This window comes from Oncorhynchus gorbuscha, linkage group LG05 (genome assembly GCF_021184085.1).
Source record: "Oncorhynchus gorbuscha isolate QuinsamMale2020 ecotype Even-year linkage group LG05, OgorEven_v1.0, whole genome shotgun sequence".
In the NCBI taxonomy this organism is placed as follows: domain Eukaryota; kingdom Metazoa; phylum Chordata; class Actinopteri; order Salmoniformes; family Salmonidae; genus Oncorhynchus; species Oncorhynchus gorbuscha.
In genome coordinates this window covers 68,609,572-68,629,781 of record NC_060177.1, presented here as the reverse complement: position 1 = coordinate 68,629,781, position 20,210 = coordinate 68,609,572, and the positions used below count along the sequence as shown (strand labels likewise).

Sequence of the window (20,210 nt, the reverse complement as noted above, 5' to 3'; positions counted from 1 at the left end):
GCCTAGCCCGAACCATGAAGACCCAGACCAATATTCCTCCTCCACCATACTTTACAGTTGGCATTCGGGCAGGTAGCATTCTCCTGGCATCCTCTAAACCCAGATTAGTCCATAAATGGTGATCTTAGGCTTGTGTGTGGCTGCTTGGCCAAGGAAACCCATTTCATGAAGCTCCCTACAAACAGCTATTGTGCTGACGTTGCTTCCAGAAAAAGTTTGGAACTCAGTAGTGAGTGTTGCAACCGAGAACAGACGATTTATATTCGCTACATGCTTCAGCACTCGGCGGTCCCATTCTGTGAGCTTATGTGGCCTACCACTTTGTGGCTGAGTCGGTGTTGCTCCTAGACATTTTCATTTCATAATAACAGCACTTACAGTTGACCGGGACTGCTCTAGCAGGGCAGAAATTTGATGAACTGACTTGTTGGAAAGGTGGCATCCTGTGACTGTGCCACATTGAAAGTCAGAGATTTTCAGTCAGGCCATTCTACTGTCAATGTTTGTCTATGGAGATTGCATGGCTGTGTGCTCAATTTTATACATCTGTCAGCAACGGGTATGGCTGAAATAGCTGAATCCACTTATATGAAGGGGTGTCTACATACTTTTTCATATACAGTGTAGCTTTTGTGAAAATGTACTTTTCATAGCAGGTTTAGGAGAACTTACGCAGCAGGTTATGATAATTACTGTAGCAGGTTAGGATAATTTAGGTTAAGGTTAGGAAAAGGGCAAGGATTAGATAAAATGCCCAAAAAACAACAACTTTAAAATTAAATAACTTTTGATGTCAATTTGGCGAAAGCTGTATCCCTTCTAGACATGACCATAGAAGACAGGCGGGGAGAGGCGAGATCAGGTGGGACCATTCTAGCCAATGAGAGGGCACATACGTGTGTACACTGCATAAAGATAGATAGAAGACTCATCTTTGTATCTGTGCCATTATAGCGTCTGTGACAGCATGGGAAGTGCCATTGAGGCAATCTCCATCTTTAATGTGAATTTCTTCTTTTTCATTGGCTGATTGCTCCCAACTCATAGGAATCCCCACGCAGTTGACGACTTTAAAATGATAGAAGCCCTCAATGGCAAACTCCATGTTAAAACAAGTTACATCCATGTTGAGTCCTCCATCTCTGTGACGACAGGCACAACTCAGATATTTATTTTAAAAATATATTTAACCTTTATTTAAGATATAAAGTCGTTTTTTTTCAAAGTTGAGGAAATTCCATTTGTGTCCGCTCATAACAGAGCATTAGTAACAACCTAACCATTATGACACTTCTATTTGATCAAATAAGCCGCACGCAGCAAATAAGCAATTCAATATTTTTGTTGACCAAATTCGACACTCATTAACCTCCATAAAAAATGTCCTCACTTGTTGGGCTTATTTTCATGGGCAGATTTTAGGCGGGATAAAACCTGTCCCTTCGCCTATTCCTCTCTGAAGTTTCTCATTACTGGACCTGCCAGACATTACATTTACCAGCCCATGGTGCCTACCACTGTTCCATACTACAGAGTGAAACGCTTGCTCTTGGATCGCCTTATCTTTGCTCCTGCATTCCTGCTGCTTTTCTTTTTTTTGTTATGAACATCCAAGAGGTTAGTCACCTGCTCTATATCTACTCTCCTGCACTATACACCTGACTAACTCTCACGGCTTAGATATAACATGGTGTCATAGTGCAATGTAACAGTCCCATATCAAACTTGGTACTACTCTGTGGAAGTTCAAACTTTAAGCAGGGGCTGCTTATTAGTTTGTAAGTTTAGGTTGGGCCTAGTGAAATTATGCAGTACTACTCAGACAGTTCATTTCCATTAGTAGTTCATTAATTACATTCTAATCCAGACTATTGCCATGGCTGAACATTCATTTTCATCCATTCTAATGCTATTTTAGGGTAAGAGGTGGGCAGACTTCCAGAGCAAAGTGAATAGTAGTTATTGGCCTGCCTTGAAGATGAACTGGAAAGTGTGGACCCCCTTCCAGTTCATCAACATCAACTATGTGGCTGTAGAGGTGAGCAGTTCTCACTGGCTTTTCTTTTATGCATTAATCTGGAATGTAGTGGTGCTCTGTTACCAATCTGTGTTGTTGTGTTTTCAGTTTTGAGTGCTGTTTGCCAACATGGTGGCCTTATTTTGGTATGCTTACCTTGCGTCTGTGAGGAAGTGAAGACTCCCAAGATCTTCTCCCTGATTACTGAAGTAAGAAGGCACAGGGTGTGCCTCTGAAGCTGCAGAATGTTACAAGGACAAGTCTGTGAATGTACCAGCTTGCTGCACTGTCAATCAGGCAAATTATCTGGGGTGATGTGAAGGACTGCAGTCACACAATACACAAGGTACTGCACTACTACACGAATGTCTTAGGTCTCTCTTTATGTGGTGTTGTGGTGTCTCTCTTGTCGTTATGTGTGTTTTGTTCCATATATATTTTGCCTTCTGTTAGGTTGTCATTGTAAATAAGAATTTGTTCTTAACTGACTTGCCTAAATTAAAGGCCAAATGAAAAAATACAAATAAATGAAATCTTAGTACATCCAATGTGTTGCTCACATGCAAAATAACTTATAACTGAAATGTTCAATCTTAATTGTTACTTCTTGAATAAATTGAAATACTTGAGTATTCTCCTTTGAGCTAAGGTGTATTTTGGTTTGAACAATAGTAAATACATGTTATATATTCTTGTTTGATTAAAACAAATATTTGTATAATTTAAGTTGAAGCAAAGCAAATGTGCTGTAGGAAATAAATAACAGTAACTGTTTCAATGTTGAAGGCAACTCATTTAACACCATATGAATATGCAATGTTAAGATTGTTATCAAACCACAATGTATTGTGTATATTGCTGACAAGGCCGACCTGTAGTTTCCTTATGTGGACTGCATTGTTTTAGTTTGAGTCTCAACTCAACTGTGAATGTGACTGCTGTCAATATCAGGTCAAATAAGGGAGCAACAGCACATCAGACTGACACTGGCAAATCATTTTACATCCTGATGTACAGCATTTGTTTAAACCCTATTTTATAAATGAAAACAAGAACCAGTCCAGTATCCAGTATCTATCATGTTGCTTTATTTTTTTATGAGTTGGAGCCATAACAACGATAGTAGACTGCTTGAGTTTTATACTTGTTTATTACTTGATTACAATCTAATAATCACATTATTTTAACATAAAGTAAGCCTATATCAGCAATGCTTAATTTAAAGTTTACAATTTAATACAAATGTTACATAACAATGATCATTTCTGGACTGGATTTTTCTCTATAGACATGGAATGCATAATAAGTTAAGGGCTTCAGGTGGTTTCAGGTCGATACTGGGTGTCTTCAGCCTCCCCTTAGACGGAGCGTCAGGTGAATAGTGCTTAGATTTCTGACACCATAGTCTTCCAGTTTCTTGCCATCATCGAGCTGCTTGCCCTCGTGAATCAGCCTCTGTTGGTCGGCTGGGACTCCCTCCTTGTTTTGGACCTTGGCTTTGAACTGGGTTACAGTCTCACCTGACACCACCTCATATGTGTGCGTCTGGCCCTTTTCGTTTTTCAGGAACACCTGGATATGAGTGGGTTCTGTAATCAGCACCATCACTTTGGATCCTGAATGCAGGCCATAGTCACTCAAAGTTTTTGAATCATTGCTGAGACTGATGTTGTTCCCATTGACACCTGACAGCCTCTGCCTTTCTATGGCCACTCCAAAGTGTTGGTTGATCAGACTCTTGAGAGACCCCACGGTGGTGTGTGGCTGAACCGTCAGTCGATGTGAGTTCCCATTCAACAGTGTTATAGTGAGTTCCATGATAGATATCTGAAAGAGGATTTCATGTATTATTTATTTGGCCTTAACAATAGCATAGCTCAATTGAACGATTTAGTCTTAACATTTCACTTAAAGCCTGCTGGTATAATGCTTTATAACTTGTTAAAAAGCATGTATGATCCTTTATAATGTCTTATAATAAGGGTTACAATATGTCATGTCTCATCTCTATCAACATTTCAGCTGACTTGTGGCTATTTAGTGAGATTCATTAAGAAATTATTGAAAGTCCTTAGGGAGTCATTATAACTTGTATATTTACCTACAGGCTTTAATTAAGCTTTACCATTTATTCAGATGATTGTAATACCTGACATAATATAAGATAATTTACTTGATACACTATTAAGCTTTTTTAAATCTAGCACATTTCTGTATGGCAGGCCTATTGTAGCCTTATAATGTAAAAACATGATTTACCTTTTCAGTAGATAGGCCTATTATTGTGAAGTCTTGCAAGTTGAAAGATGATGACAGCTCTGTCACCGTCTGCAGCTGAGCCGGGTATATAACAGCTGATAAACCCCGCCCCTCAAATTAAGGTTCGTTTTCCCCTCTGCCTCCCTGCCCCTTTCGGTTTCTATTCTCAGTTAATAATACTGACGTAGGGCAACTGTTGTTGGCAGAAAGCTGAGTGCAATAAATTATTTCTATGTTATTTTTCAGTTAAGACTTAATGGAATACTAGCCTACTACTAACCCCATGAAAAACAGTAGCCCAATGACAACTTGGTGCAAATGTTTCTACATTCCATATCAGTCTAGATCATTTCCAATCAATCACACAGCAACAGCTATGTCAGTGTTGTAACTTTGACTATAGATATTTCAGATATTACTGGAATAATTAATTGATCTAATTTATTGTAAATTGGTTATACTATCCAAATTAATCAAACGTGGGGAACCATTAAGGTTTTATATAGAGATCCCTTTAATTAACTCTATCGTAGTTATCATTAACCATTGTACCAATCCTATATCAACAATAGTCTTAATTAACAGTCAGTTACTATGTTCTCATTCTGAAAGTCGTCGAGCTCAAAAATTAAATGACATATATTATTATTATATAAGTTGGAAAATTAGGTAGTTGACAGAGTAAGGCTGTGTATAGGCTAACGGAATACAACACAGTTGTTGAGGTTTGTATCTCCACTCTACATGAATATACGTACTTGAACTCAGGAAACACAACGAACAGTACATACATTCACCAGACTTTTGAGAACAAGATGGTCTTATCAACTGAAGGAAAATATAAGATGGTCCATCAAAACCACCGTGAAGTTCTACATGTATCCACCCTGTCACGTCTGCTCCCGCTCTTCCCTCCCCGGGCGCTTGGGGGTACCAGGTTGCCCTGCATCACGCACTTCCATCCATCCATCACGCGCATCAGTGTTATTGGACTCACTTATCACCTGTTTATTTCCTCCCCTATATTTGTCAGTTCCCTGCTCTGTTCCCCGCTGCTGCATTGTATTGTTTTTGTCTTTAGTATTTGTTTGCTGACGCTGTTCCTGTCTCGTTCCATGTCCGTCCTCGTGAAATGTTTTACTCCCCGTACCTGCTTCGTCTCTCCAGCGTTGTCGCATGTGACACACCCGGAGTCGCCAGTAGCTAGGCTAGGCTAGGCTAGCCAGGGGAGAAAGGCCATATTACAACCTATGTAGTGATGTGATAATTGCGTTGTTTGCTCTGTAACCTGTTCGTTAATATGCCTTCACACCGTGATATATACAGTTGAAGTCTGAAGTTTACATACACTTAAGTTGGAGTCAATAAAACTCGTTTTTCAACCACTCCACACATTTCTTGTTAACAAACTATAGTTTTGTGCATGACACAAGTACTTTTTCCAACAATTGTTTACAGACAGATTATTTCACTTATAATTCATGTATCACAATTCCAGTGGGTCAGAAGTTTACATACACTAAGTTGACTGTGCCTTTAAACAGCTTGGAAAATTACAGAAAATTATGTCATGGCTTTAGAAGCTTCTGATAGGCTAATTGACATAATTTGAGTCAATTGGAGGTGTACCTGTGGATGTATTTCAAGGCTGACCTTCACACTCAGTGTCTCTTTGCTTGACATCATGGGAAAATCTAAATAAATCAGCAAAGACCTCAGAAAAAAATTGGTTCATCCCTGGGAGCAATTTCCAAATGCCTGAAAATACCACGTTCATCTGAACAAACAATAGTACGCAAGTATAAACACCTTTGGACCAAGCAGCTGTCATACCACTCAGGAAGAAGATGGGTTCTGTCTCCTAGATATGAATATACTTTGGTGCGAAAAGTGCAAATCAATGTTAGAAAATTAAGTAGAATCACAAGTCCAAATCCCTATCTTAATCTATGGTTAATTTAGGAAAGAGACGATTTTAGCTAGCTAGCTAGCCACCAGAGGAAGACACAACAAGATGCAACAATTCAAGATTTCTGTTAATGACATTTGGTTTCAAATGCGATGTGATTGGTGTGATGCCAAATCCAAACTGGCTTCCTTTGACACTTGTTTTTAGTGCACCAGGGCCATTCACAGTTGAGCTCACTCAGTTTAGCTCAACACTGACTGGCTATTAATTAATTATTTTTTTTACAAAGGGAGGCCAAATGCTTGCTGGCTTCTCTTGCGTTGGCGGCAACAATGTCATACTCCTTTTTTTTACAGCATAGATGGGCTACACACAGAGAGAGAGCGGCACTGTTCACATTTCACCTCTGATCTCCTGTTAGTAAAATTCAAAGACATTTTACACTGAACAAAAATATAAAGGCTTGGTCCCATGTTTCATGAGCTGAAATAGAAGATCCCAGAAATGTTCCATATGCACAAAAACCGAATTTCTCTCATTCTGCACACAAATTTGTTTACATCCCTGTTAGTGAGCATTTCTCCTTTGCTGAGATAATCCATCCACCTGACAGTTGTGGCACATCAAGAATGTGATTAAACAGAAATGTCATTACACAGGTGCACCTTGTGCTGGGTACAATAAAATGCCACTCTAAAGTGTGCAGTTTTGTCACACAACACAATTTCACAGATGTCTGAAGTTTTGAGGGAGCGTGCAATTGGCATGCTGACTGCAAGAATGTCCATCAGAGCTATTGCCAGAGAATTGAATGTTCTGAAACACAGCTGAAAATGTCCCAGTTCTTCTATGGCCTGCATACTCACCAGACGTGTCACCCATTGATTTGGGATGCTCTGGATCGAAGTGTACGACAGCGTGTTCCAGTTCCTGCCAATATCCAGTAACTTTTCACAGCCATTGAAGAGGGGTGGGACAACATTCCACAACCCACAATCAACAGCCTGATAAACTGTATGCAAAGGAGATGTGTCACGCTGCATGAGGCAAATGGTGGTCACACCAGATACTGACTGGTTTTCTGATCCACACCTCTACCCTTTTTTAAAGGTATCTGTGACCAACAGATGCATATCTGTATTCCCAGTCTTGTGAAATCCATAGAGTAGGTCCTAATTTATTTTTCAATTGATGGATTTCCTTATATGAACAGTAACTCAGTAAAATCTTTGAAATTGTTGCATGTTGTGTTTATATTTGTGTTCAGTATTCATTACTGATGTGCCTTGAGGCAGAATTCTTGGTCATTGTCATTTCTGTCTTGAGTAATGAGAGCAGACTCAGACAGGGCGCACACTGGTTTAATCAACGTTGTTTCATCGAAATGTGTAAATCTATTGTGACGTGGAATTTACATAGAATTTGAAAAAAGTAATCAAACTGTTGGTTTGAGGGTAAAATTTCCACCACAGGATTATGTCATCATGGTAACTAATTTTCAACATAGACCAACCTTGTACATATTGAATTTGTACCTTTGAAACAATGTCAGATCTGTAATGTTATATTGACTATCAGGGGAAAAACAATAGGCTGGGCAGCACCTCCTACTGGTGAGTTAATCAATCTACAGCTCTCCATTTGGTCTCCCAGGGTTTTAAACAAGCCCTGCTATGCTTTGATATTTGTTACCGACTACTACCAATATGCTATTGTGAAGATGATTATTGGGAGATATCTTAATTGATTAACTTCTATTTATTCAGGGTAGCCTTTATAACTAAATAGATTCCCTGTTACTATCAAAGTCATTCCAAAGTGTAGGTTTAACAGAGCAAATGAAATATAACCATACTTTATAAGTCATATATCATCAATGATACTATTTAGGCCTACAGGTGTTTCTATAGTGCCTATAGAAAGTCTACTCCCCTTCCCTATTTTTTCACATTTTGTTGCATTACAAAGTGAATTTGAAATAGATTGAATTGCATTTTCTGTCATTCACAGTTTTGTAAACTAATAAATATGCGGTCATGGAAAGTCATTTACAGTTTTTATGCCTTTAGTTTTCCATGTGGACCAGCTATCCAAGGATTGTGTTTTTGGGGAGTGATTGTCACGCCCTGGCCATAGAGAGGCTTTTTATGCCTTTAGTTTTCCATGTGGACCAGCTATCCAAGGATTGTTTTTTTAGGGAGTGATTGTCACGCCCTGGCCATAGAGAGGCTTTTTATGCCTTTAGTTTTCCATGTGGACCAGCTATCCAAGGATTGTGTTTTTAGGGAGTGATTGTCACGCCCTGGCCATAGAGAGGCTTTTTATTCTTTATTTTGGTTAGGCCAGGGTGTGACTAGGGTGGGCATTCTATGTTCTTTTTTCTATGTTTTGTATTTCTTTGTTTTTGGCCGGGTATGGTTCTCAATCAATGACAGCTGTCTGTCGTTGTCTCTGAGAACCATACTTAGGTAGCCTTTTCCCACCTGTGTTTTGTGGGTAATTATTTTTCCGTGTGTGTTTGTGTGCACCTTGGTTGCGTCACGTTCTTTGCTGTTTACCTGTTTGTTTTTTGGTTATTTCAGTTTCACTTTCATTAACAGATGTGGAACTACATGTACGCTGCGCCTTGGTTAATTTATGACAGGGAGTTTGAGGATAGCGAGCATGACAGTGATATTGTTTTTTAAAATGTTTTTATAACCCTTATTTTACCAGGTAAGTTGACTGAGAACACATTCTTATTTAGAGCAACAACATGGGGTATAGTTACGGGGAAAGGAGGGGGATGAATGAGCCAATCTTTAGTGACCACAGAGAATCCGGATACCTGTTTATTATCCCGTCAAAAAGACAGCACCCACACAGGGCAATGTCTCCAATCACTGCCCCGTGGCATTGGGAAACATTTTAGACCAGAGGAAAGAGTGCCTCCTACTGATCCTCCAATACCACTTCCAGCAGCATCTAGTCTCCTATCCAGGGACTGACAAGGACCAACCCTGCTTAGCTTCAGAGGTAAGCTAGCAGTGGGATGCAGTGGGGTAGAATGCATTTCATTTTCATCCATGCTGTTATAGTGTTCTTAACTATGAAGTTAATGTTTTGAGCTTTATCCTTTTGAAAATAGACACGTAAAAAGATTCTGGGGATGAGCATGTGGATCTTCAATATGTACCCATTGTTGCTCTTTAGTACATTTAACTATATGTCGCAAGTAAAAGCCTTGGGTGGCGAGTTGATACAATCGGAAGGTTAAAACCCTCAGACTTAGGAAGATGTAAAGCTTTCCTTTTTATTCTAGTTTTATTTGGCCATATAAAGCCTGTTATACTAGTATACTTTCTTAAGAAATGTCTTCAGTGGAGTAATTGGTATTACTGAGAATAAGTATACAGCTTTTGGAGTCATGCCATTCTGAAGAGGTTTATTCTACCAGTTAGATTTATGGGAAGATTGTTTGATTTATTTAGGTCTGCTTTCATATCGTTGAGTAATGGGATGAAGCTATATTAAAATAGTTGTTGTTTGTCGTCACTTATTAAGCATCCTAAGCCTTTGATATTTGTTGTCGTCCACTTAAAGGAATGCTCTAGATCGTTATTTTATTTTTCCTTTTGCCATGTTTCTTTTTTCACTTACATTTTATAGCCTGAAAAAAGTATACTGAAAGAAAAATATTTTTAGTGGGGGGCATTGAGTATTCAATATTGGTCAGGCATATCAGGAGATTGTCTGCAAATAAGTTTAGTTTATATTCATGTTTACCAATACTGATACCTGTTATATTTGGGTCCTGTCTAATTCTTTCTGCAAGCGGTTCAATTGCCAGTGCAAACCGGAGTGGTGAGAGAGGACATCCGTGTCTTGTGCACCTTTCTGAAGCAATTTCATCTGAAAATGTATTACTGTATTTGTGTATATTTTTGCTTTAGGATATGATATTTGTATTAAATGAAATATTTCAGCACGAAAGTTGAAGTCTGCCCAAGGTTTTGAATAAAAAAGGCCATTCAAGAAAGCCTTTTTGGCATCAACAGCCATTATTGATAAAACTAAATCTTATTTTCTAGCACATTGTATTAAACTTAAACATTTTCATGTATTTGTTTGTAAATGTCTATTTTGTATAAACCCTGTTTGATTAATATGTATCAAGTCTGGTAAACTTTTGCCATTCTATTGCTTATAAGCATTGTTATTATTTTATTAACACAATTTGTCACACCCTGATCTGTTTCACCTATCTTGTACTTGTCTCCCATTTTTTTCCCCGTTATCTCCTGTGTATTTATACCTGTGTTTTCTGTTTGTCTGTTGCCAGTTCGTCATGTCAGGTCGTACCAGCGTTTTTCACGTTTTCCTGTTCTCAAGTTTTGTTTCTAGTCTTCCCGGTTCTTACCTTTCTGCCTGTCCTGACCCTGCCTGCCTGCTGTTCTGTACCTGCCTGACTCTGACCTGGATTATACTAACCTTTGCCTGCCCTCGACCTGCTGTTTGCCTGCTCCCTGTGTTATAATAAATACCTGAGATTCGTACAATTCGTCTCTTTTGTCTGGGTCTTATGAGCCGTGATAATTTATTACATTTATGGGTCTGTAATCAGCAGGGTTATTCTCCAGATGTTTCTGGTTTTAATATAACTGAAATAACTGTTTGATACATGGAACGAGGAAAGACTGAATTGAGTAACGTGTTGTCATTTGTGTAGATAGGGGCGCTACTTTGTCCCAAAATGTTAAATAGAATTCTATTGGAAAGTTGTCCACTCTTGGTGCTTTCCTCCACTAAATGTTTTATTAACAGTGTTATGTATTTCTTTTGGGTGACGTTTTTAGGGATTGTTTGTCTGCTGATAATTGCTTCAGGGTTGTTGAATATAAGAAGCCTGTAAGATCAGTCCCGCTGTTGTTTAATTCTGATTTATATAGAATTTCAGAAAAGCTTTTAAAATTGTCATTAATTGGTTAGTGTTTCTAATTAACACATCTGTTTCTTTATATTAAGACTATTATTGGTTTGGTGTGTTTTCGTTTTGTGAGGGCTGCAAGATGTTTACTTGCCATTAAGCAGTGTGCTTTGAGTTTGACCTGTAGTTGTTGGCTCTCCAAGTAAAATATCATATTCCTGCTTAAGTTCAGAAATTGTTTACTTCTTTACCTTTTTTAAAGACAATTTTTAATGAGATTTTTCTAAGAGATTCAAATTAAATAAAAATAAATCACTTACTCAGATTAAACTTTTACAGAGTATAATATTATATCAGAGGTCGGCTTTTTACTATCCTCTATGTCGATATTTGTAATGGTAAAATTTATTTTTTCATTTATCTATTTAATACATTTTGTGTCTTGACGTGCTCTGTTCATTCTCCATATTCTGTCGCAAAATGATTTTCTATTGGTGTTATTAAGCATGATACCGGAGAATGACCCGATATCACTATGTCATGGATTTCTTAAGCCACTCTTGTTTGCAACAGTTGGTCTAATGATTACACCCTAGAGCAACTAGATGCAGGCAAGAGTGTGCAAGGGCGGTATTGAATGTGTCACTGTCTGTCACCTCAAATTTTTCTCTCGACCTGTGTGAACCTAGTCGTAAACTTTCATTCATAGACAAAGTTGTAGCAACCTCATGATGGGTATCGGGAACATTTGAGTATCATGTAGTAGCCTAAACCTATCGATGTTACATTGAACTAGGTGAATGGAGTATGAATGAGTCATCCAGTATGCTGCAATAGAAAAACAGCCATGCTCATGAAAAAAAAGCAGCAGGTTAGGAGAATTAGGTTAAGGTTATGACCAATGCAATGGGTGGAGTAAAAGGCCAGTAACACTCTGCATTATTCAGTGTCCAATGAAATGACACCATATATACATTCTACAGAGTATTCCCTACAATACCTTTTTACTGCGGCACCTGGAATCTATTTCATATACATTTATTTGCATTTGGGGCATTTATTTGCAAATGTCACTTAATGAACAAATATGAATCATTGTGAATGTTTAAATTATTTTTCATTTAACATGAATAACTACAGATTATTGACACTTTCTACTATTAGAAAGGGATAAAAATGTACAGAATGGTTACCTGGAGGAAAATGCGGGAGGACCATACTTTTTCAATTACAGTCAAGGGGAAGGTTAAGTACACTACATGACCAAAAGTATGTGGACACCTGCTCGTCGCACATCTCATTCCAATACCATGGGCATTGATATAAAGTTGGTCCCCCCTTTGCTGCTATAATAGCCTCCACTCATCTAGGAAGGCTTTCCACTAGATGCTGGGACATTACTGCAGGGACTTGATTCCATTCAGCCAAAAGAGCATTAGTGTGGTTGGGCACTGATGTTAGGTGATTACGTCTGGCTCACAGTCGGAGTTCCAATTCATCCCAAAGGTGTTCGATGTGGTTGAGGTCAGGGCTTTGTGTGGGCCAGTCAAGTTCTTCCACACCGATTTCGACAAACCATTTCTGTATGGACCTCACTTCGTGCACAGGGGCATTGTCATGTTGAAACAGTAAATGGCCTTCCCCAAACTGTTGCCACAAGGTTGGAAGCACAGAATTGTCTAGAATGTAATTGTACGCTGTAGTGTTAACATTTCCCTTCATTGGATCTAACGGGCTTTAGCCCGAACCATGAGAAAGCGACCCAACTATTGTTCCAGGTAGCGTTCTCATGGCATCCGCCAAACCCATATTTGTCCATCGGACTGCCATATGGTGAACTGTGATTCATCACTCCAGAGAACATGTTTCCACTGCTCCAGAGTCCAATGGCAATGAACTTCACACCACTCCAACCGATGCTTGGCATTGTGCATGGGAATCTGCGGCTGCTCGGCCATGGAAAGCCATTTCATGAAGGCCCTGAGGAACAGTTATTGTGCTGAAGTTGCTTCCAGAGGCAGTTTGGAACTTGGTAGGACAGACATTGTTTTGCGCTGAGCCTTTGTTGCTCCTAGATTTTTCCACTTCACAATAACAGCACTTACATTTGACCGGGGCAGCTCTAGCACGGCAGAAATTTAACTAACTTGTTGGAAAGGTGGCATCCTAAGAAGGTGCCATGTTGAAAGTCACTGAGCTCTTCAGTAAGGACATTCTACTGCAAATGTTTTTTTCCATGGAGATTGCAATGCTGTGTATTCGATGTTATACACCTGTCAGCAACGGTGTGGCTGAAATAGAGGAATCCACTCATTTGAAGGGGTGTCTACATACTTTTGTATATAGATGTATTTTTTAAATCGAGTCCAGAGGAGGGTAATGTCATTTGTAGTTGATTAAATTGAAATATTTATCATTGTTTTACGAGTTGTTTATTAGGCTATATCGATTTGTGCCATCTCTTATTCTCCACTGGGCATGCAATATCAAGTGAGCATTTAGGCTGGTCTTTAGCGTGGTCCCAAATTAAATGATCCATAACCCATAGGCTACGAAGTGCGTGCTATGAGAAGCACAGAACAGAAGTTATATTTCTAAGATAGCTGCTGGGATGTTGATCAAAAACGTTTTTGATCAACTTAACCAATTGTTGTGGTGTGTAGGGCTACGGTGGCAGTTCAGGAGGAGAGTCAAAGGTTTCTTCCAAACATAATGGTTGATTAGGTCTAGCCCAAAATAATGCATTGTCCTGCGTGCGGACGGGCCTATAGCCTATGTTCTATTCAATTTGAGAAGGAGTGCGCGAAGATGAGGAGGAACGGAGGACAAATGTGATAGCTTGCTACTACTATAAATTATATTACTAAAAACAATATGCTTCTTGCGCATGATGTATTTATTGAAGTTATTGGCCTAACAATAAACCAGATTCGAATAATTTACATTTGTGGTGCTGAAATTTGAAGCGGCAGCTGCGGAAAAATCAATCAAAATGGACAGCTCATCAAATCAAATCAAATTTGATTTATATAGCCCTTCGTACATCAGCTGATATCTCAAAGTGCTGTACAGAAACCCAGCCTAAAACCCCAAACAGCAAGCAATGCAGGTGTAGAATCTCATGGTGCTGAAAGTAGGCAAAATCAAGTAGACATAATTCATTTCAATTTCTTTATTTTAAATAGCCTACCTCTGTGTCAGTGAAGAGTTGTTAAGTTCAAACCAACACTCAAATTGGGGGGGGGGGGGGTGAGAGGGTATGCCACAGGTCTATATTCTATTAAAGAAAATGGCAAAAAGCACAGGCCTAGTTTAAGATTTTGAAGAAAATAAAACGGATCCGATTTTATAAAGTGATCTATAACCGCGCTTTATGCTGTAAAATAAGTGACTCAGACGCATATGGGGATATCATTGTTTCGTTTCTTTGACATTCAGAGGCTGACTTTGCTTGGGAAGTAATCTAATTATGCCACTACCAATTAGCCTAATTAAGCTATTGACTTTATGTACAATAGAATATGTTTCAACCCAGACAGGTTTTAGGGAAACACTTGCCATGGACTTTGTTTGTATTATCATCAACAACAAAAAATTCAGGCGTTCAAATCAAATGTTATTTGTCACATACACATGGTTAGCAGATGTTAATGCGAGTGTCGCGAAATGCTTGTGCTTCTAGTTCCGACAATGCAGTAATATCTAACAAGTAATCTAACAAATTCACAACAACTACCTTATACACACAAATGTAAGGGATGAATAAGAATATGTACATATAAATATATGGATGAGCGATGGCCGTGCGGCATAGGCAAGATGCAGTAGATAGTATAGAGCAGTATATACATATGAGATGAGTGATGTAGGATATATACATTATTAAAGTGGCGTTATGTGACTAATGATAGGGAGGGTTTTGGTAAAATATATTTTGCTTAAGGGAGGTCCATCCATTTTCATTTCAGAGAGGTCAGATTTCTCTACACGATCCCCTTATTATTAATCATGTTCACTACCTCACACGGGGGACTTTTAATTTGAGCATTTCAGAAATTCCGTGAACCGGAAGTACTTTTTTTATTGTTGCTGACGAGACGCAGCTTGCATAAATTAGTATTTGGAGATTATTTGAAAATATTTCATATTTAGTTTGACTTTGGATGCGAAACTTAGTTGATGGTGGTGCCAATACAATGCTTAAGTGTCATGGTTTACATAACTCCATCAACAGTCGTCAATCTGGTGCTTTTCGTTAATGGAAAGCACTCTTACATAATTTAGTGGAGTTAACGTTAGTTACCTGGAAAGTTAGTTATACAGTTAGCTAACTAGCTAGCTAAATGTGACAGTATGCTAACGTTATCTGAAGATGATAGCTAGCTAAAAGACAGAAGCTAGCTAACTAGGTATGGCGTGTATATTTTGACCATAGCGTTAGCCAGTAACTAAGGCTAGCCTAGCTAGAAGGAATTATCAGATACTAACTAACGGTAGCTGGGACTTTTTGTAGTTTTACTAGTTAACTAAATTGTTTTCCTCTGTGGATTTGATCTACGGCCGAGATAATGGAGGATACCGATGATGACGTGCCCCTCATCCTGACCTGGGATGATGCGAACAGCGGTCTGTTGAGTGAGGAGACAGAGAGGGGAGACGAGAGTAAGTTTTTGTTGACATCCCCATTTTACTGCGTAGGTAGCTAGCAAGGATAGCTGACCCATCTAGCTTGATAACAAGAGTGGCTGCAGCCAATGACATTGAAATTGCATTTAACACAGCCTCTTCATAATGGGTATCATACTTTTTAGGTTTGGTCTTTGATCGGTTTGTAATTTTTGTGGAGTCATCATAATGATGCTCATTAGCTAATTTGCGTACTTTTCCGTTAGGCCATCTAATTATATTCTATTCTTTCTAATGTTCCGCATAGATCAGATTAGGCTTGCAGAAAAAAATATGCGTTTGTCTTGGTGACCTGCCCTGTTTGGGGTTTGTTTGTTGTTATTGACATTGATAACTCAACTAGCATGATGACTCAATGAGTGTTTACAAATGTCCTGAACTTTCTGAACTTCAAGGACGTTTTATTACTTCATTATTCTTTGTTTACTGGTCTAGTAGTTTATGATGAGTAGGTTATGAGTGAATTAGGTACTATGAAAGTCTGTTTTGAAATTACTCAAACTAGAAAGAACAGCTTTTAGGAATTCATTTTAAGATTTTCTGCATTTCTCTAAATGGTGCAATAAAAAAACAGGCTATATAATCTGTTCAAGAGATGTATCAATTGATCACGTGATACTTTTTCTTATGACCACACCAAACAACTTCTGCAAAGAACCACTGCCAAATTAATCTAATGTGGAAAAATGAATGAACAAAGGAGTACAGAAACAAATGTATCTTCTACTTTAACAGGCACTGTAGTTGAAGATAAGAGGGTGTAACCCTTCCATAAAGACTCACCAGAGGGGCAGCTCCTCTGCAGGCTGACGATAGGGTTTGGCTGAGGGAGGTTTTGTTGTTAGCGGGTATGGTAGTTGGGGAGCGCTCGCTCACTGCTCTTTTGCTTTAAATTAAAAGAAAGAGGTCTCCCCATAACCCAGAGATCACGTGTGTGTCGTGTGTCTCCACTTCAGTAATCCTGTAGCCTTTGTACCTCTCACACACTGCAAACTGCCTCTCACATACATGCTGGAAACTGCAGCCTCAGCAGAGAAGCAGATACCTCTGTGAGTGGCCCCCTGCACCCCCCCCCCCCTCCCGACGCACACGCAGGGCAGTGTGTCTTTCTAAGCCCCCCAGGCCCTCTCTGTTTGTGTGTGTGTGTGTGTGTGTGTGTGTGTGTGTGTGTGTGTGTGTGTGTGTGTGTGTGTGTGTGTGTGTGTGTGTGTGTGTGTGTGAGCTCTCGGTTTCCCCTCCTTTGGAAGTGGACAGGAAAAGTACGGGTGTTTTTCCAGGATATTTGGAGCGGGCAGAGCAGTGACTTCCCTGAGGCCTGGGAGAAGAAGGGGAGGCAAAGATTGTTCCACAGGTGGTGGAGAGCAGGACACAGCAAAGGAAGGCCTGCTCTAAAACACACAGCCTGGAGCAGACCTTCACTCAGGCTCTGGCTCACGACAGGACATGATTCAGCTGCTGACTTTGTTCTTGTGATTTAGGCCGCTTGGAGGAGCCACCATGGAGGAAAGAGGATTTCTGTAGTATTTTCCTGTTAGCCCGGAGGACTGACCAGGACTGCCCTGTGTGTGTTAGTATGGGCCTGGGGATCCATAGGCAGTGAGTTGTTGACAGGAGCTCCAACATTTTATTTTGTCTGAAAAACAAATGAGTAGCTGGGACTTTACCCACAGACACAGTGCTGTCAGGACAACAGCAGATTCTAGGCCACTTCAGAGGCCTGAGAGAACAGGAGCCTCACCTAGGATTATCACTAAACTGGAGTCTGATCTCTACACAGCAGCAGACTGAACACGCGAATGTCAGAGCACCAGCAGAGGCCTCCATGTGCAGGATCCGGCTGACTGATTTGACTGGCACTCAGATCCAGTGATCACAGATGTCTGTCTGTAATTCCTAAGGAGAGGACGGAAACGCATCTACTAAGATTTTATTTTTACTGCCTGATTTTATGAGGAACTTTTGAAAATCTGTTTATAGATAAGTATTTTAATGGTCAGTGGTGAACTGGATGTATATTATTTTTAGCAAGTATGACTTAGTTGGATTAAAAGATGAGTTGGGTTGATTTAAGGATTATATCTATCATGGTGTCAGAGACTGAAGTTATATTGTAAGTACTTAGGGTAAGTTGAAGACCATAGCTTAGTTTCCCCTCAGCCTGCTAAGGCTCCATATAGCCAGACCAGACATCACACTGATCTAACTAGGATGTTCTTCATTCTCAGTCTGGTGTCTCTCACCATCAGGAGGTGACCTCACTTCCTGTCTAGAACTTGAAGGACATGCAGTAGCATGTTAGTCCCTGAGTGTCCTTGGAGGTGTGTGAACGCTGGACCTGTGGACTGTGAATGACACACACACACACACACACACACGTTCAATAGGGGACCACATTCAAACACGCATACCTGAACAAACACAGTCCTGGACCACTGGAGGCCATTAGAGCCATGGAGTGTTCGTCTGTGCTGGTGGAGACTGCTGGTATCCATGACAACAGTGTAGAGTTGACCCTGGAGGAGAGTCCAGCCCTCATCTCCTCATTCTGCAACGAGCTAGACTGCATGGGTGGGTGTGTGTCTGTGTACACATTTCACTGAATTTGAGTTGGTTTAGTATTCTTGTGAGGGCTTCTGGTACTCACAAGTATAGTGAAGTGAGGACATTTTGCCCGTTCCCACTTGGCTAATCTAGGTTAGCGTTAGGGAAAATAGGATTTTCAATGGGAATCAATTCTTAGTCCCCAAAAAGTATGTGTGGGGGGAATATGTTGTGAAAATGCAGTACAGTGAATGAAACGACTAAATGACTCTGTCAGGTTTTGGAGACTCTTTACAAATTTGTATTAATGTTTTTTTTTCTACTGTGTAGATGGAGGAGGGGGGTATGACATTGTGAATAACCAGGTGATACCAACACCGGGGCCACCACCAAACTACAGATCACACAATGCCTCACTTCAACAAAGCTGGGAGATGAACTACCAGGAAGCAGCGATCTATCTACAGGTACCCCCCCACGCACACACATGGTAGTTACTTGGTATTTACTTACATTTTGATAGTAATGATTAGCTACGTTATAATATTACGGCGTAGTTATACACGCACCGGACAGTTTATTAGATACACACATCTTGTACCGGGAACCCCCTTTGCCTCCAGGACAGCCTAAATTCTTTGGGGCATAATATGTACAGTAACAGTCAAAATTTGGACACACCTACTCATTCTAGCTTTTTTCATTATTTGTACTATTTTCTATGTTGTAGAATAATAGTGAAGACATCAAAACTATTAAATAACACATGGAATCATATGGTAACCAAAAAAGTGTAAAAAAAATTAAAATATATTTTAGAACTTTGAAAGTTTCTTCAAGTGCAGTTGCAAAAACCATCAAGCTCTATGATGAAACTGGCTCTCATGAGGACCGCCACAGGAAAGGAAAACCCAGAGATGCCTGTGCTGCAGAGGATAAGTTCATTACGGATACCAGCCTCAGAAATTGCAGCCCAAATAAATGCTTCAGAGAGCAAATAACAGACACATCTCAACATCAACTGTTTTGAGGAGACTGCATGAATCAAGCCTTCATGGTCGAAATGCTGCAAAGAAACCACTACTAAAGGACACCAATAAGAAGAGGAGACTTGCTTGGGCCAAGAAACATGAGCAATGGACATTAGACCGGTGGAAATCTGTCCTTTGGTCTGATGAGTTCAAATTTGAGATTTTTGGTTCCAACTGCCGTGTCTGTGAGACTCAGAGTAGGTGAACGTATGATCTCTGCATGTTTAGTTCCTACTGTGAAGCATGGAGGAGGAAGAGTGGTGCGGGGGTGCTTGGCTGGTGACGCTGTAAGTGATTTATTTAGAATTCAAGGCACACTTAACCAGCATGGCTACCACAGCATTCTGCAGCGATACTCCATCCCATCTGGTTTGCGCTTAGTGGGACTATCATTTGTTTTTTAACAGGACAATGACCCAACACACCTCCAGGCTGTGTAAGGGCTACTTGACCAAGAAGGAGAGTGATGGAGTGCTGCATAAAATGACCTGGCCTCCACAATCACTCGACCTCAACCCAATTGAGATGGTTTGGGATGAGTTGGACCACAGAGTGACGGAAAAGCAGCCAACTGTAACGATGTGCGCTGAGAGTCAGGAAGCAAGTTCAGGGAGTGAGTGTTTTTAATAAATAAACACAACATAATACAAAAATAAGAAACATGAACAACGCACAGAACAGAAACAATAACGCCTGGGGAAAGAACCAAAGGGAGTGACATATATTTGGTGAGGATAATCAGGGAAGTGATGGAGTCCAGGTGAGTCTGACACACAGGTGCACGTAACGATGGTGACAGGTGTGTGCCATAACGAGCAGCCTGGTGACCTAGAGGCCGGAGAGGGAGCACATGTGACACCA

The 20,210-nt window shown here is 40.0% G+C and overlaps 3 protein-coding genes and 1 pseudogene across 6 annotated transcripts in view; 2 read left to right on the top strand and 2 right to left on the bottom strand.

The window, feature by feature from the left end:
• Positions 1-16,707, bottom strand: part of iqcd (IQ motif containing D) — a 32,200-nt gene extending 15,493 nt beyond the window's left edge. The window contains exon 1 of the mRNA XM_046350934.1: positions 16,561-16,707. The gene's annotated coding sequence lies outside the window, so the exon portion shown is untranslated. The remainder of the gene's footprint in view (positions 1-16,560) is intronic.
• Positions 557-3,075, top strand: LOC124036396 (annotated as a pseudogene).
• On the bottom strand, positions 3,084-16,705 carry LOC124036395 (polyubiquitin-like). Of its 3 annotated transcripts, none has more exons than XM_046350939.1 (2): positions 16,561-16,705; positions 3,084-3,844 (listed from the first exon to the last, which is right to left on the bottom strand). In XM_046350939.1, the coding sequence occupies exon 2, from the start codon at positions 3,833-3,835 to the stop codon at positions 3,365-3,367; it is 471 nt and encodes a 156-aa protein (XP_046206895.1). In that variant the 5' UTR covers positions 3,836-3,844; positions 16,561-16,705; the 3' UTR covers positions 3,084-3,364. The 3 variants fall into 3 exon arrangements, with proteins under 3 accessions (XP_046206895.1, XP_046206896.1, XP_046206893.1); XM_046350940.1 differs by lacking the exon at positions 16,561-16,705 and adding an exon at positions 5,068-5,414; XM_046350937.1 differs by lacking the exon at positions 16,561-16,705 and adding an exon at positions 4,277-4,947.
• Positions 15,169-20,210, top strand: part of tpcn1 (two pore segment channel 1) — a 26,185-nt gene continuing 21,143 nt past the window's right edge. Inside the window, exons 1-3 of one of the 2 annotated variants that reach the window (XM_046350918.1) lie at positions 15,169-15,753; positions 17,256-18,345; positions 18,649-18,785. In XM_046350918.1, coding sequence (XP_046206874.1) covers positions 18,228-18,345; positions 18,649-18,785 — 255 coding nt within the window. In that variant the 5' untranslated portion in view covers positions 15,169-15,753; positions 17,256-18,227. The remainder of the gene's footprint in view (positions 15,754-17,255; positions 18,346-18,648; positions 18,786-20,210) is intronic. The other variant, XM_046350920.1, reaches the window with a different exon arrangement.